The sequence below is a fragment of the Pygocentrus nattereri genome, chromosome 15 (genome assembly GCF_015220715.1).
Source record: "Pygocentrus nattereri isolate fPygNat1 chromosome 15, fPygNat1.pri, whole genome shotgun sequence".
In the NCBI taxonomy this organism is placed as follows: domain Eukaryota; kingdom Metazoa; phylum Chordata; class Actinopteri; order Characiformes; family Serrasalmidae; genus Pygocentrus; species Pygocentrus nattereri.
Window position 1 is genome coordinate 1373950 of NC_051225.1, and position 14237 is coordinate 1388186.

At 40.9% G+C, this 14237-nt stretch overlaps 1 protein-coding gene across 4 annotated transcripts in view; it reads left to right on the forward strand.

The window, feature by feature from the left end:
* LOC108414973 (lisH domain-containing protein ARMC9) overlaps positions 1-14237 on the forward strand; it is a 65411-nt gene that overhangs the window by 4986 nt on the left and 46188 nt on the right. For 3 of the 4 annotated variants that reach the window (XM_037545491.1, XM_037545493.1, XM_037545492.1), the window contains exons 5-10: positions 3175-3330; positions 3733-3825; positions 7100-7124; positions 9466-9623; positions 12084-12182; positions 13925-13960. In XM_037545491.1, coding sequence (XP_037401388.1) covers positions 3175-3330; positions 3733-3825; positions 7100-7124; positions 9466-9623; positions 12084-12182; positions 13925-13960 — 567 coding nt within the window. The remainder of the gene's footprint in view (positions 1-3174; positions 3331-3732; positions 3826-7099; positions 7125-9465; positions 9624-12083; positions 12183-13924; positions 13961-14237) is intronic. The other variant, XM_037545494.1, reaches the window with a different exon arrangement.

Consider the following 14237-nt stretch of genomic DNA (forward strand, 5'->3'; position numbering starts at 1 on the left):
GCCCTTAATTGACCAGGGGTCCTAAGGTTTTATTACACACCTCTATAAAATAAGAATAACTGCCCGTTTGCACTGAAGTCCCTGTAGTTACTGAATAATGAGGCTCAGTATGTAATAAACCTGAGATTTTAAGGGGTTGAGAGATGATGACTCACTTCTTATCCATACAGTTTGATCAGTTTGAAACATAAAGTAAAACGTCACATATGGGCGTTAAAGGGTTAAAGCAATTAGGCCTTTATTACTGATGTTGCGCAGTGTTATTATTCTGAGGGGTGTCAGGTGTGATGTGAGTGGAGTAAAAACACTTTAACACACAGCCCTTCACTGCTTTTATAAAAGGAAGACAAATTACAGTGTAATAAAATACACCAGTGTGCATTAATATAGTATTAATAGTAATAACAATAATAATAATAACAATAATAGTGATTACTATATACTTTTCAATATGTATGCTTAAGTATCCTTAAAGAGTTTTTAAAAGTTCTGTTCAATGTTCATTTTTTTGAGGAACATCAAGAATGATCTATTTACGTTTCCCCACTTATGAGCATTTTGGGTTTTATTATAACTTAATTTTCAGTATTCTGCAGCTTTTTCAGTCATTTGAGAAACTTCCCCAGCTCTGTTCAACATTCTGGACTTTATTTACAAAATGTTAACTCGCGTCCTTTAATATGCCATGAGATTAAAATGTAGATTATCATTATGTGTATTACCATTCACTTAAAACAATCTGGTAATACACATAATGATAATCTACTTTTTAATCTCATGGCATATTAAAGGATCCGAGTTTACATTTTCTCTTGTATTTCATATTTTTGCTCATACTTGGTATTGGGATTACTTGGTATGGTATTATTTTTCGATATCTTTTATATCGTGTGTGTGTGTGTGTGTGTGTGTGTGTGTGTGTGTGTGTGCGTGCGTGCGCATTGTATCAAAAAGAGCCTTAATTCATTTTTACAAGACTCTAAATCCCTTAGAATTAAACAGGTTGAGTTTGTTACTGTGCCTTTAAGACTGATATATGTAAATGAGCTCTGTTCTGATTGGCTATGCCTCAATCAAAAAGCAGTCAGGGCTGAAACACTCCTTATGACTTTAGTGTGAGTGGGTGGGGCGAAACCGCTGTAGGCCTTGTTGGCAGATATGTCTAAATATGTTGTGACATCACAGAAACAGTGAATTCAGAACAGGCTGGTAGTTTCAGTCTATGGACTGTATGGACTGGCTAGCGGATTATATGTTGTTTTTGCATATTACATAATATTTTTACATATTACATCAAACTCTTTTATTTAAAAAAAAGCCACAAAAATGTCATTTTCAGCCATTTCTGCCCTTTAATTTAGAGTTCAGTTGATGTGTGCGGTCATTTGCCTCTATATGTAAACGTGACTCAGCCAGTCAGATGTTCCACCTTCTCCATCCAGGAGATGTCACCACTGAACCTCAAACCGTCCACCAGCCTTCCTCTCCAGGCTGCTGTGCCGCTCAGCCTGAGCTGGAACATTGCTGTTATTTATTATCCTGGTTTTAATACACAATTATGTAAAATGTGGCCTGTGCAAATGTTTGGCACATTTTATGGGAACAGTTCATTTGGATGGTGAACTGTAAATGCTGTTTACCTGAGTGTTATGCATTTAATTTACATTCTACTGACTATATATTAAATTTACCTTAATTTACCGTAAGCTTAACTTAACCTCAACCCCAGTACTGCTGGGAATCCACTGACTACATATAGATCATCTGTTGGGGGGCTAACGAAATAAGAATAATCTTATTTTATGTTTTATGTTAATTTGTTAAAGAAATAAACAGAAAAATGCAAAATCATAGCAGAAAAGTGCCATATTTAAGTTTAAAGGACGTGTTAACTTATTTTCACTTGGGAAAATAGAAGAATGTGTAATGAGATGTGTGGTTCTTCAAGGGTTCTTTAGTAAAGGAAATGGTTCTGGGTTCTATATAGCACCAGAAAGGGTTGTTCTGTTGTTACAGGCTTGACATCGTAAGAAAAGCAGAATCTTTCTTCTTCTTCTTCTTCTTCTTCTTCCGGCTACTCCCTTTAGGTTCATCTGCCTCCATCTTGCCCTATCCACTGCCTCCTCTACTTTCACACCAACCATCTCCATGTCCACCTTCACTACATCCATAAACCTTCTCTGAGGTCTACCTCTTCTCCTTCTACCCGGCAGCTCCATCTCCAACATTCTTTGCCCAATATATCCACTATTCCTCCTCAACACATGTCCAAACCATCTCAACCTGGCCTCTCTGGCTTTATCTCCAAACTGCTCCATCTTCACCGTCCCTCTGATCTGCTCATTTCTAATCTTGTCCATCCTGGTCACTCCCAACGAAAATCTCAGCATCTTCATCTCCGCCACCTCCAGCTCAGCCTCCTGTCTTTTAGACAGAGCCACAGTCTCCAAACCAGACATCATAGCAGGAGCCACTGCTGTCTTGTTGACCTTCCCTTTCACTCTTGCTGCTATCCTTCTGTCACACATCAGCCCTGACACCCGTCTCCACCCACTCCATCCTGCCTGCACCCTCTTCTTCACCTCTTCACCTCTTTTAGAACTTAAAAAAAATGTTGTGCTGGTACGAGTGGAGGTTTTAAACACTGTGTCCACTCACTGTCCACTCTATTAGACACTCCTACCTCGTCTGTCCACCTTGTAGATGTAAAGTCAGAGACGGCAGCTCATCTGCTGCTGCACAGTCTATGTTGGTCATCCTCTAGTCCTTCATCAGTGGTCACAGGACGCTGCCCACAGGACGCTGTTGGCTGGAAATGTTTGGTTGGTGGACTGTTCTCAGTCCAGCAGCGACACTGATGTGTCTGATCCACTCTTACCAGCGCAACACACACTAACACACCACCACCACGTCAGTGTCACTGCAGTGCTGAGAATGACCCACCATCCAAACAGTACCTTCACTGTGAGGGTCCATGGGGGTCCTGACCACTGAAGAACAGGGTAACAGAGTATCAGAGAAACAGATGGACTACAGTCTGTAACTGTAGAACTACAGAGTGCAGCTATACGGTCAGTGGAACTGACGCATTTAGTGTCTGAAGTTTACTTCTCCAGTTTTCGTCATGCTTTATGTGGTTTCTGACGCTGTGTGAATGTGTGGGGTTTTATACAGGATAAAGCTGAGCTTGATGAGCGAATCAGCCACTTCAGGCACTACCTGGAGACGCGGGGGGCAGCACTGAGCCAGACCACGGAGTTTCTGCCGTTTTACGCCCTGCCTTTTGTGCCCAATCCTGCTGCACATCCGTCCTTTCAGGAACTCTTTCAGGTATGCTGAGTTTCCTCCTAATGCACACCTGCCTAGATCCTCTATTAAAGGAATAATTCAGCTTTTTTTCAGCCTGATCTCTAAAACAAGCACAAATGTCTAGAAAAAGATCGAATAATCGTGTAATATTCTTCCAGAATATTCCAGTCTATAAATACATTGATTAGATTTAAAACCTATCACTTTTGCAGCGTAATTAGAGGGAACTTGTTGTACTTGCTTGCTACACAGATAGAGATTTGGTTGGATAAATGTTGGAGTATTCCTTTAAACGCTGCTTTTTTTGATGCAGTGCATTGAACATTATATCATTTCTTTTTGATAGAGAACATTCGGAAGTCACTATACGTCTTTTTTAGGGATTTTAATATATATTTCTGTTTTGTTTTTGTTTGATTTTAGGACTCCTGGGCTCCAGATTTAAGGAAAAGGCTTGAGAAGCTCCTGTCTTTGATTCTGAAAGCTTCAGCCACGCCACGGCTGCTCACTTTATACGTATCCTTTTATTTCAAAACTGTATTATTATTATTATTATTATTATTATCATTTGTTTGAGTTCAGATGAACTCAATGAATCACGGCTTGGTTTGCATCCTGGGATCATAGTACAGAACTATCCTAACTCCTGAAATTCGTTCTGTTTAGTCTCCATGACGACTCAATTATGGACAGTAGCTATTCCAGAATATCAGCTCCTAACTTCATGATCTCATCATTACCTCCAGATCAGAAAACAGCGTCACACAAACATCCTAACCGGACTAAACCTCCTGAATCCTGTCCTAACTTCAGGATGAACCCCAGCAGGGTCCTGACTCCTGTTTAAGGCCCGTTTCTCTGGTTCTGAGGTGGCTGAGTCAGGCAGCGTAGTTCACTACCAGCATAATGAGCTCCATTTATTCCTACTGTAAAACGCGGCTTTCACTGGGAGATGTTTTTCTCTTCTAACTCTGCGTTTTAAACATCTCAGACGCTGCCGACTCGAACTCCACCGCCCCTCTGATCACCTTCCTGTGTTAATGTAGATGATGGAGTATTACAGTGATGGTGGAGAATAATGAGGAGGCGGAGCTGAACTGTTATGTAGGAGGAGGAATGTTAGAGCGGTCAGTTAAAGCATTTGGGAAATGGAGACTGAAACTGGGGAGCGGCGGAACTCGGCTAAATCACAGTATTTACTATTTAGTTAATCACTCTTAGTTCTGTTTGAGCTTTTTTACATCAGTAACAGCAGCTGTGACATTTTTAACATTATTTTGATTACATGTTTATGTTTCAGCTGTGTGTGTGTGTGTGTGTGTGTGTGTGTGTGTGTGTGTGTGGTCGGTTGCTAGGCAACAGACATGACAGCTAATTGTCTACTTTTAAGATTTCCTAACTTGAAATAACAAACTAGACGATTCCTAAATTAAGATCAGATTTGCTTCTGCAGTACGAATTTGTGATAATCTTATCTTGACCTGTCAGATCTTTCAGTATCACAAAAAGATATTGAAAAATCTGTGATTCGACTCCCGGACTGCCTTTTTAAATCAAGCACAATACAGAGCAGCCAGTCAGAACAGAGCTCTTTTACATGTATCAGTCGTAAAGGAGCAGTAACAAAAGCACCGCATTGAAATCTATTGCATATGGAAAGGTTAGAAATGACCAAGTATAAATGAATTATGACTGTTTTTAGTACGTCAGCAAGGTAAATGTCATAAGAATGACTGAAAAAAGTCAAATAAAAAAAAAAAAATGTCAGCGTGGACCTTCTTCGTCATCATGTTATCACACTACGTCATGTGATTGTCATATTAAACTTTACAGCCTCCCGGGTAAAGTTGATCTTATCTTGGAGTCTGTTAATAATCCTCATTGCTGTCGCAGAGCAGTTCACAGCTTTTCCTGCTTCGGGAATGAAATATAAGCAGCTCCAGCTCCAGATGATCAGGATCGCGTGAATCAGGCATCATGTGCTGCTCGAACACACCGTACACTATTTTTTACTCGGATGAATCTGATTTACTGCTACCGCTGTTCTCACTGCCGGTCACCGAGGAGCTCTGTTGAAGCTTCTCCTTCACTTAATATAGGAGGTCACATTTTATGATCACGATTGACTGAGTTGGAGATCCGTCAAAGCCAGTTTAACACATAAAATATGAGAGATTTAAACGAGTATTGTTCAGATTTGAATTGGATCATTCCTGAAAGGTGAAGATCATTCCACCCCTGTGTATTAAATTCAAAAATATTTAAAACTTGTGAGTAATTAGGTGTGTGAGATGTGATTCAGAGTGGCTTGGTGTGACATGAGACTCAGGGGCCAGTTTCACAACCGCTTTCTCAAGAAAAGCCTTGTGAAGGTTTTTAAGACAAACCCAAAGAAGTCCGTAAGAATGTTCTTACATAAAGTTCTAGAAAAAAACGCTTCAGAGGTTCTCAGATATTCTCTTATGATCATCTTAATTATTTTCTTAAGATAATCTTCATTCTTTTCTTATGTTGGCTACTTTGCATTTTACCCCGTAAAATAAACGGCACGAGATACGTTTTGAATTGGTATAAACTGTTATTTCCGTTATTTAGTTTAATTTACTCAGAGGGGTAAAATGTCAAACCAAGCGTTTAAAAAAATTAGCAAAGAAGAACTAGATGTGAGGGAAGAAGACAGCCAACAGGAAAGATCCTCCTTAGATTAAATCAAATCAAAGAAATTTATATATATATATATATATATATATAAATTGTAAAATGTGTGTGTGTGTGTGTGTGTGTGTGTGTGTGTGTGGGAACCTTGCTTTACAGGAGAATGAAAACCAAACTTTATTTTTAATGTAAGTCAGTGGAACCAGAAAGTCTTTTTAGTTCATTTCTTTTGGTCCATTCGTCATGAAATTTGCCCGCAATGTAAAGAGTAACAGATATTTTCAAAATATGTCAATAACTGAAAAACAACATACAAAGTTTTCTTCGAACAGCACAATATTTGAAAGAAAACCCCTTAATCTCAGAATTATTCTTAAGAAAAAAAACCCATGAAGAGAAAGACAAGATAAGAGAGATAAGAGAATTCTTAAGCAGGTCTTTGAAGAATAACGACTTTTTTCCTAAGAATGACATGAAGAGAAAACACTAATTTAAGATTTTCTTTTGTGAATCCGGCCCCAGACGTCTTTACAGTGGTGGCGATAGGAACCAGGGGTCGCCATGACCACAACACAGATATAGACATTTTATTTGCCATGTTGATGATGGTGGATGAAAATAGTAAAAAAATCAGTTTTCCTTGGGGGCTGCTTTGCCTCACAGTGCCCTGCATGTATCCCTCCACCACGAATAGACTGTGCTTCAGACGTCTGGTTCCTATCAGCGCCGCTGTGAACAGTTCTGCCTCTGGGTTTCTCTACAATGAACCACTCTGAATGAAATTCTGAACATTCGGAGGAATTCGCCTTCAAGATATACGTGACGTGAAACTATAAGCTGCTTTAAATGGACATTTGCAAACTAAATTCCTGGTTATATAATGTTTGTGAACACTGTGTGTGTTATTCAGGGCAAAGCAGTGCAGGATGTGTCTCTAAATCTGGTTTAAATCGGGATGTTGAGGCCGTGTGGGTGTTTATTTTGGTGTGCGTGTGTGTTTTTTGGTAGTTGTCTGCCAGAGTAAATAGGGTTTGCATGAATTAAGTAATTGAAGATGATAACACAGTAAATATACACTGCTGATTACGAAGTCCTGTGAACCGCCTCACTGTTTCCTTAAGCATTACCTCAACAGAGAGACAGGCCAAAGAGCAGCAAAGGTGAAGATCTCTCTCTTTACTCACTCGTGTGACGTTCACGTTGGGAATGAACACGAAGCAGATTCACATTATTCACCAACAAAGACAAAATAAATAAGAAAACCTTGTAGTGACCTTAAGGGAATAAGGGGTTAAATAAATGAATTGTGGTCCATTTCCCTGATTTGATCCCAGTACTTTAATGTTGAGGATCAGCCAATGCTCTAATCTGATGTTTGTGTTTTTCCGTGATACGTTCGATAAGCAATGCTGTGGTGTATTTACCGCGACTTTGACTCCAGCATGTCACCAATGCACCAATCTGCACTGAACTGTTTCTCTTTTTTTGGCATACTTTCATAAATAGCTTATAATAACAATAATGATGTCTTTAATTGGCCTCCCTATTGATTTGACGCTGTAATATTCTACTGAAATCACTTAATGTGCTATATGTGTGAATTGGTATGTGCTCTAAACACTTAGGTCAGTTTTTTTTTTGCACCTCAAGCATAAAATGAGCAGATCACTGCAAAAATGGTGTCTTGTCAAGTAAAATGATCTTAAATATTGTCAATAATCTAGAAATTTCTCCTGCTGGGATTGTTGTGAGCTTAATTTAGGATTGTTTACCCCATTTCTAAACATTATTTACTTGTTTTAAGTCATTTTATTAAGTATAATTATCTCATTATATTGGCCGATAATTTTGCTGGTTGTAAGAAATGAGCGTAAAACCTGCGAAACTATCAGCCAGTATAGTGAGATCATTTTACCCAATGAAATGACCTAAAACGAGTAAATAAGGTCTAAATCAGCTAAATAATTATATAATAAGTGCACACCAGCCTCAAAATGAGAAACATGCTGTCCTGCTAATGGCAGTTTAAATACAGAACAATGTGTTTTTCTTCCTTCTGTGGCAAAACGTGGACCTGAAGCTCTCCCACATCTCACACACTTAAAAAACACGGTTCTTCAAGAGTTCTCTGGTAAAGAAAATGCCTCTATATAGAACCATGAACACTCAAATAACCCTTTGCATGATTCAAGGGTTCTTTTCACCATGAAAGTGTTCTTCAGATTGATGGATATCTGCATAGCACCAAAAAGGGTTCCCGTCTTGTTTCAATGTTAAGCCTGTAGAACTTTAGAAGAACCCTGTTTGGTGCAGTGTAGAAACCTTTTCTAAAAGATTCAATATAGAACCATATAAAACACACTCTCCATCAGTCTGAAGAACCCTTTAGCCACGCAACAAACTTGAGTGTTCATGGTTCTGTGTAGAGCTTTTATTTTTCTTTTTTTACTGCAAGGAACCCTTGAGGAACCATCTTTTTAAATGCTTAGAACAGAGCCCCACCCCCTCGCTCAGTGTCATATTTAAATTTATTCAAATTACTGTTTAAATGATTAAATTCTTCTGTTCTGTTTAAAAGTCTTCGTGAAGTATTTTGGTAAGAGAATGTAGTCCAGTGTTCTGTAATAAAAAAGAACCATTTTCTTTACTGAGGAAGTCGTGAGGAACCCTTCTAATCGTCATTTTAGGAGAGACACTTTACGTTTTTAAATGGTGCGAAATGAAAAAATGACTTAACCGGGTTTTGTGCGATGGAGACGATATAAGTAAGTAAAATGTATTTATACAGCACTTTTCACAGACGTGGGTCACGAAGTGCTTTACAGAAACAAAAACATGACGTTAAACAAAAGACCAACACAAAACAAATACACAGGATAGAAACCGAATACAGGCCAGTTACCCAAACCCGTTTAAAAAGAGAAGCCTTCAGCTGTCTTTAAAAGAACCGATGGAATCGGCGGACCTTCAGAGGGCGGGCAGAGCATTCCGTAATCTAGGCGCTATAACCTCAAATGCTGGATCACCACGGGTCTGTAAGCCAGTACGTGGCACAGACAGTAAGCTCAGATTATTAGACCTGGGAGAGCGAGCTGGTAAACCTGGGTGAAGTAAATCAGCCACATGTGTGAATTGCCCATGCAGCGCTCTGTACGTGAGAGTAAATGCAACAGGAAGGCAATGAAGAGGTTTTAGTACGGGGTGATGTGGGACCTTCTGTTTGAGCTTGTCAGTAGTCTTGCACCAGCTTTCTGAATAGCCTGCAAACGACCAAGCGCAAGCAGACTCGGCGAAGAGAAAAGAGCATTACAGTCTGAACGAGATGAAATAAAGGCCTGTTTACGCATTTCTAACTACCGATCTAAGTTTGCTAATATTTTTTTAAATGAAAGAAGCAAGACGAGATATTCTCAAATCATTTGTGTTTCGTTTTTATTCTGTTTGCTGAATATCGCTTTTGTGGCTGGTGAATGAAGAGCTAACCTGCCTGTGTCCACGCAGAGAACCTTAAGCAGACGCAGGCACAGCTGGCTGAAGCAGAGAAGAGAGCGTCCTGCTACATGAGAAGGTTCAGTAAGATGCAGGCCGACTACCACAACCTCATCGGAGTGACCGCCGAACTGGTCGACTCGCTCGAGGCCACAGTCAGCGGGAAAATGGCAAGAAAATATTCGTTTTACTCGTTTCCTTTCTAACCCTTACCTTTCCTCAAACGCGACACACACGTTTCTGTTTACAAGTTCGGAGTCAGTGTTTACAAACAAAACCAATTTGACTGGAAATAAATAAAGAAAATTAATAAAATTAAAAAATGTATCCAATTTGATTGTTTTGTGAAAATGCAAGATTCAAATATTTAGTCAGAAGAAGATGCAGGAATGTTAGATGAGTCCTTATTGATAAAGGCCTGTAGAAGAGTCTAAATGACTGAGGAAGCTGGAGAGCATCACAAATGAATAATAACATTGGTGCCCAGAGTGCCCTGCATTTCACAATTGGGGATTAGATATTATTAGAAATTATTGTAAATTCATCAATCAGGAACTTTCTGCTTTTTCCCCAGATTATTTGAACTATGGAATAAACCATAAAATACATCTCAGGCTAGAGTTAGTTTGTGAATAAGCAGTAGAACATGAAAGGGAGTGATTTGGTTGAAGGTACGAGCTGAAGGAGAGGATCTCTCAGGAGATTATATATTCGCCGTGGCACATGACCTCCAGTCCTCTAATGCTTTTATACAGCAATCCTGCTAAATAACAAACAAAGCCAAGGAGTCCCAAATATCATATAAAATCTGCTTTAATATCTGCAATTCCTTCCGCCACAAAAAGTAGTCCCATTTTACATTAGAGCCCTAAAACTGTGAATATTAAGTTTGTGATTTTTTTTTTTTTTTTTAATCGCACAAACGGGGAAATTCCACCTCTGCATTTAATCCATCCGTGAAGTGAAACACCACATACACACACTAGTGAATACACACACAATAGGGGGCAGTGAGCACACTTGCCCGGAGCTGTGGGCAGCCCAATCCACGGTGCCCGGGGAGCAGCTGGGGGTTAGATGTCTTGCTCAAGGACACCTCAGTCATGGACCGTCAGCGCTGAGGATTGAACCGGCAACCTTCAGGTCACAGGGCCAGTTCCCTGACCTCCAGCCCACGACTGCCCCCAAATATATCAGGTTGAGCTCAGCTTTTTCGGTGTTTTCCAGATGAAGCTGAATGTGATTTTGTTCCAGTCGGTCTGTGAGTCATTTCACAGCCAATGTTGTTTGAGAAGCTCACTTAAGATCAGCAAATTTGATGGAATTTGATGTCCTGCAGTCACTCAAACCTGCTGATGCTGTTACCAGTTCAGATTTATAAAATGTAGATGTCGGGACTGGATCCGTCTTACAAAGAACTAACAGTTCTACTCAGTTGAGTCACATTATTATGGCCATTTCCTACTTTTGACGGCGGCAGCGCGTAGCTCATGAAGGAAGTCCCGTGTCGTGAGCTGGCCTGCACACATCCCTCATTGCTGTCATGGGTAAAAGGGGTGATTGACCAGAGTTACAAAAAGGGATGGTTACTGGCTTCCAGGCCAAGAGCAGCAGCATTTCTGAACTGTTCTGATCTACTTATGAAATATTCCCGTGCTGCTGTGGTGAAAGTGTATCGTGAGTGGGCAAATGGCAGCATTGCGAATAAGCGACGTGGAAACTGCGGAGCACCACGTGGCATTGATGTGAGAGGTGAACATCAGCGTGGGGCGGTTGTGGAGCAGCTCACTGGCAAAATGAACCAGGGGCCTACCAGGCATGTCTAAACCCGCAGTTCAGCGAGCTCTGCTGCATATGGGGCTCCGAAGTTGTGGCAGTATAGCAATTGGACCTCTGATGGTTGGCAAAGGGTTGCCTTTTCCGATGAGTCATGTTTTCTGCTTCATCGAACGGATAACAGTTGGTGTGTCAGCAAGAAACATCAGAAAACAAACTCCCTGCAACCATTGCTGGAAGAACACAAGCTGGCGGTGGCAGCGTTATAGTCTCGGGAATGTCTCATGACATTCTCTGGGCACACTCATCCATGTGGAAGGCACTCTCAACCGATTTAGGAATTAATCCAACCTTGCAGAGCGTGAACTCCCATACATGTTGATTGTCTTCCCTGGGGCGGATGGGATCTTCCAGCAAGACAATGCAACACTTCAGATGGCTAGAGATGTCTGACATCGGTTAGAAGAGCATGACCAAGACTTCCGAGTGCTATCCTGGCCCCCTAATTCCTCAGACTTGAACCCAACTGAGCACCTGTGGGACCATCCTCCCCCACGCCCCCTTCAGCAGCTGTGGGATGCACTGCAGTCAGCCAGGCTGCAGATACCTGAGAGAGCCTACCAGCTTATTGGGTCACTCCTAGCCCATCTGTCTGCTGTCTGTGCTGCACACGGCAGTTACTCTGGGTATTAGCTGGTGGTCATAATAATGTGACTCGACTGTGTATGTCTATACGGTTACAGATGCAGTAAAGTAAATAAAATGCAGATGTTTTAACGCAGTAACCCAGTGTTTGCATCGTTTAAATGCAAAGGGACTATTTGGCCTTATAGCGCCCTGTATGTGTTTGGCAGATTTCCCCGGAGTACCTCCAGGGCGTCTGTGTGCGCCTGTTCAGCGGACAGATGAGACAGAGCGCAGCTCAGAGCATCGACTTCACCAGACCTGGAACAGTGAGTCATAACACACACACACACTCAACGTGAGCTCTGTTTGATTAAGGATCGGTAATTAGGCATGATAATACAGGTTTTTACGTTCTTACTGCTTTCATGCCTCCGTGAGCACCGCGTCATTACTGTTACACCTTGAGCACTAAATCTATTTGAACTTCGCTTACGCCCACATTTAATGCAGTAAAAGAAAAGGGAATTCGAGTTATCAGACACGACTGGGGTCTGCACACTTAAAGGATGTTTACTTTTTTATAAAACATGTTGGGGCTGAACAGCATGAACAAAATGCGGTTGCAACATGTCGGGATGGTGACGGTGGATGAATCTGTTAGATTACGTTCATACATTGATTCTTCAGAACACCCATAAACACTCATCTGGGGCTGTGATTGGTCAGGATGTTCACAGCATGCAGTAAAATATGGTGTAATTGGTTAGAGAGTTCATTTGCATACTGCTGCTTTCTATAATATCAGTATCGTGATAACCACTGATATACAATATATTGTATAAATATAGTCAAATATATGAACCATACAATCAGGCATGGTGCCTGCAAGCACTGTAAAAGACTCGGTTGGAGCACACTACAGTTATACTTGTTGTTATTATTTTCTATTAAGGTTATTATTAAGCATTAATCCACTGTAGGCTGTGTTGGAAGAGATTTCGCCATGGTTAACCCTTTAAAATCCCAGGTTTATTACATTCTAAAGGCCTGAGTGCATAGACTGGACAATCATGATGAAACACAAACAAATCTAGAATTTTCTCTGCTTCATTTCGTTTGTTAGGCTTGATTTACAAGAATTTAAACCAGTGACCAGCTCCTGCTGATCTGAACTGCACTCTCAGTGCTTATATCACCGTACATCCAACAGCAAAGGATGCCCCACGCATCTCTTACACAATGACGGGAAACACGGCTGTCAAAAGCTCTGATTCTAAACACCAATACGTTTCACCGTGTGCGGTGTGAACCTCACCGCCTGTATCTCCTCTGGCAGACGAGCGAAGTGGTATAAAGGACCAATGTTCTCAGAATGGATCACCAGCGAGATGCTTGGTTCCACAGAGTTAAGGTGTGTTGTTAGGCACATGGAGTAAAATCACTGCACACAGCTTTCAGCGGATTGCTAGTTTTATTAAGTAGCAACTAAATACAGTATGATGACATACGCCGATGCATAATAAATAAGTTCAGTTATGTTCTTCCCAACTAACCTGTCGTTCGTAGTTATTAAAGATATATGCATCAGTGGCCGCTATTAATCTCAAGGTAAGTTCCTAAGGGATGAATTTAAAGCTGTGATTTTAAAATTGACCCTGTCAAATTTGCTAAAACTCAACTAACAATTAGTTTTTCTATGCAGAGATTTTATGCAGAGGTGAAGGGAATACACGAGGGCTGAATTTGAAGTGTTTTGTGGAATATTATTTGTGGTTATTATTAATTATAATAATCTCTATAAACAGTTCTTCCAGCAAGCCATGTAGTTTATTGACAGTAGGCTGTAACAGCCAGAGAATGTTCCATGAACAGCACAGAAATGCGCGTCAGTCTCTCTGAGAATCCCGTCCGCAGTGCTCCTCGCGGGTAGAAGGGCGTCGCGAGAGCGCCCCCTAGTTCACTAAAGTGAAATGAGCCCCAGATCAGATTGTTCCTCACTGTGATCTTCAGCTGATCCTCAACCACGTCTTTTTCTTCTGTGTTTGTGTTTGCCTGTCTGTGTGTGAAGGGATATTACTCTATGACTCCTTATGATGATGGATATGTAAGTCTCTGCCGTATCTTCTCTCTTTTCGTCTTGCTTGCACCTCCACCTCCACGCCCAGCTCACCCCAGCCCCTGCTCATGCTCCTTTACATCTGTCCTTTTGTATGTGTACCAAAACTCCATTGGTTCTTCCGGTTCCCTCGTTAGTTTTCCCTCGATTTGAGAGATGAGTGCTCCTCTGTGTCCTGTCAGGTTGGCAGTAGGTTGTTGAATCTAACAGGACATGCATTATTTAACTTCTTTACTCCCATTCCGTGCCCCAGTGGGCTGGAGAT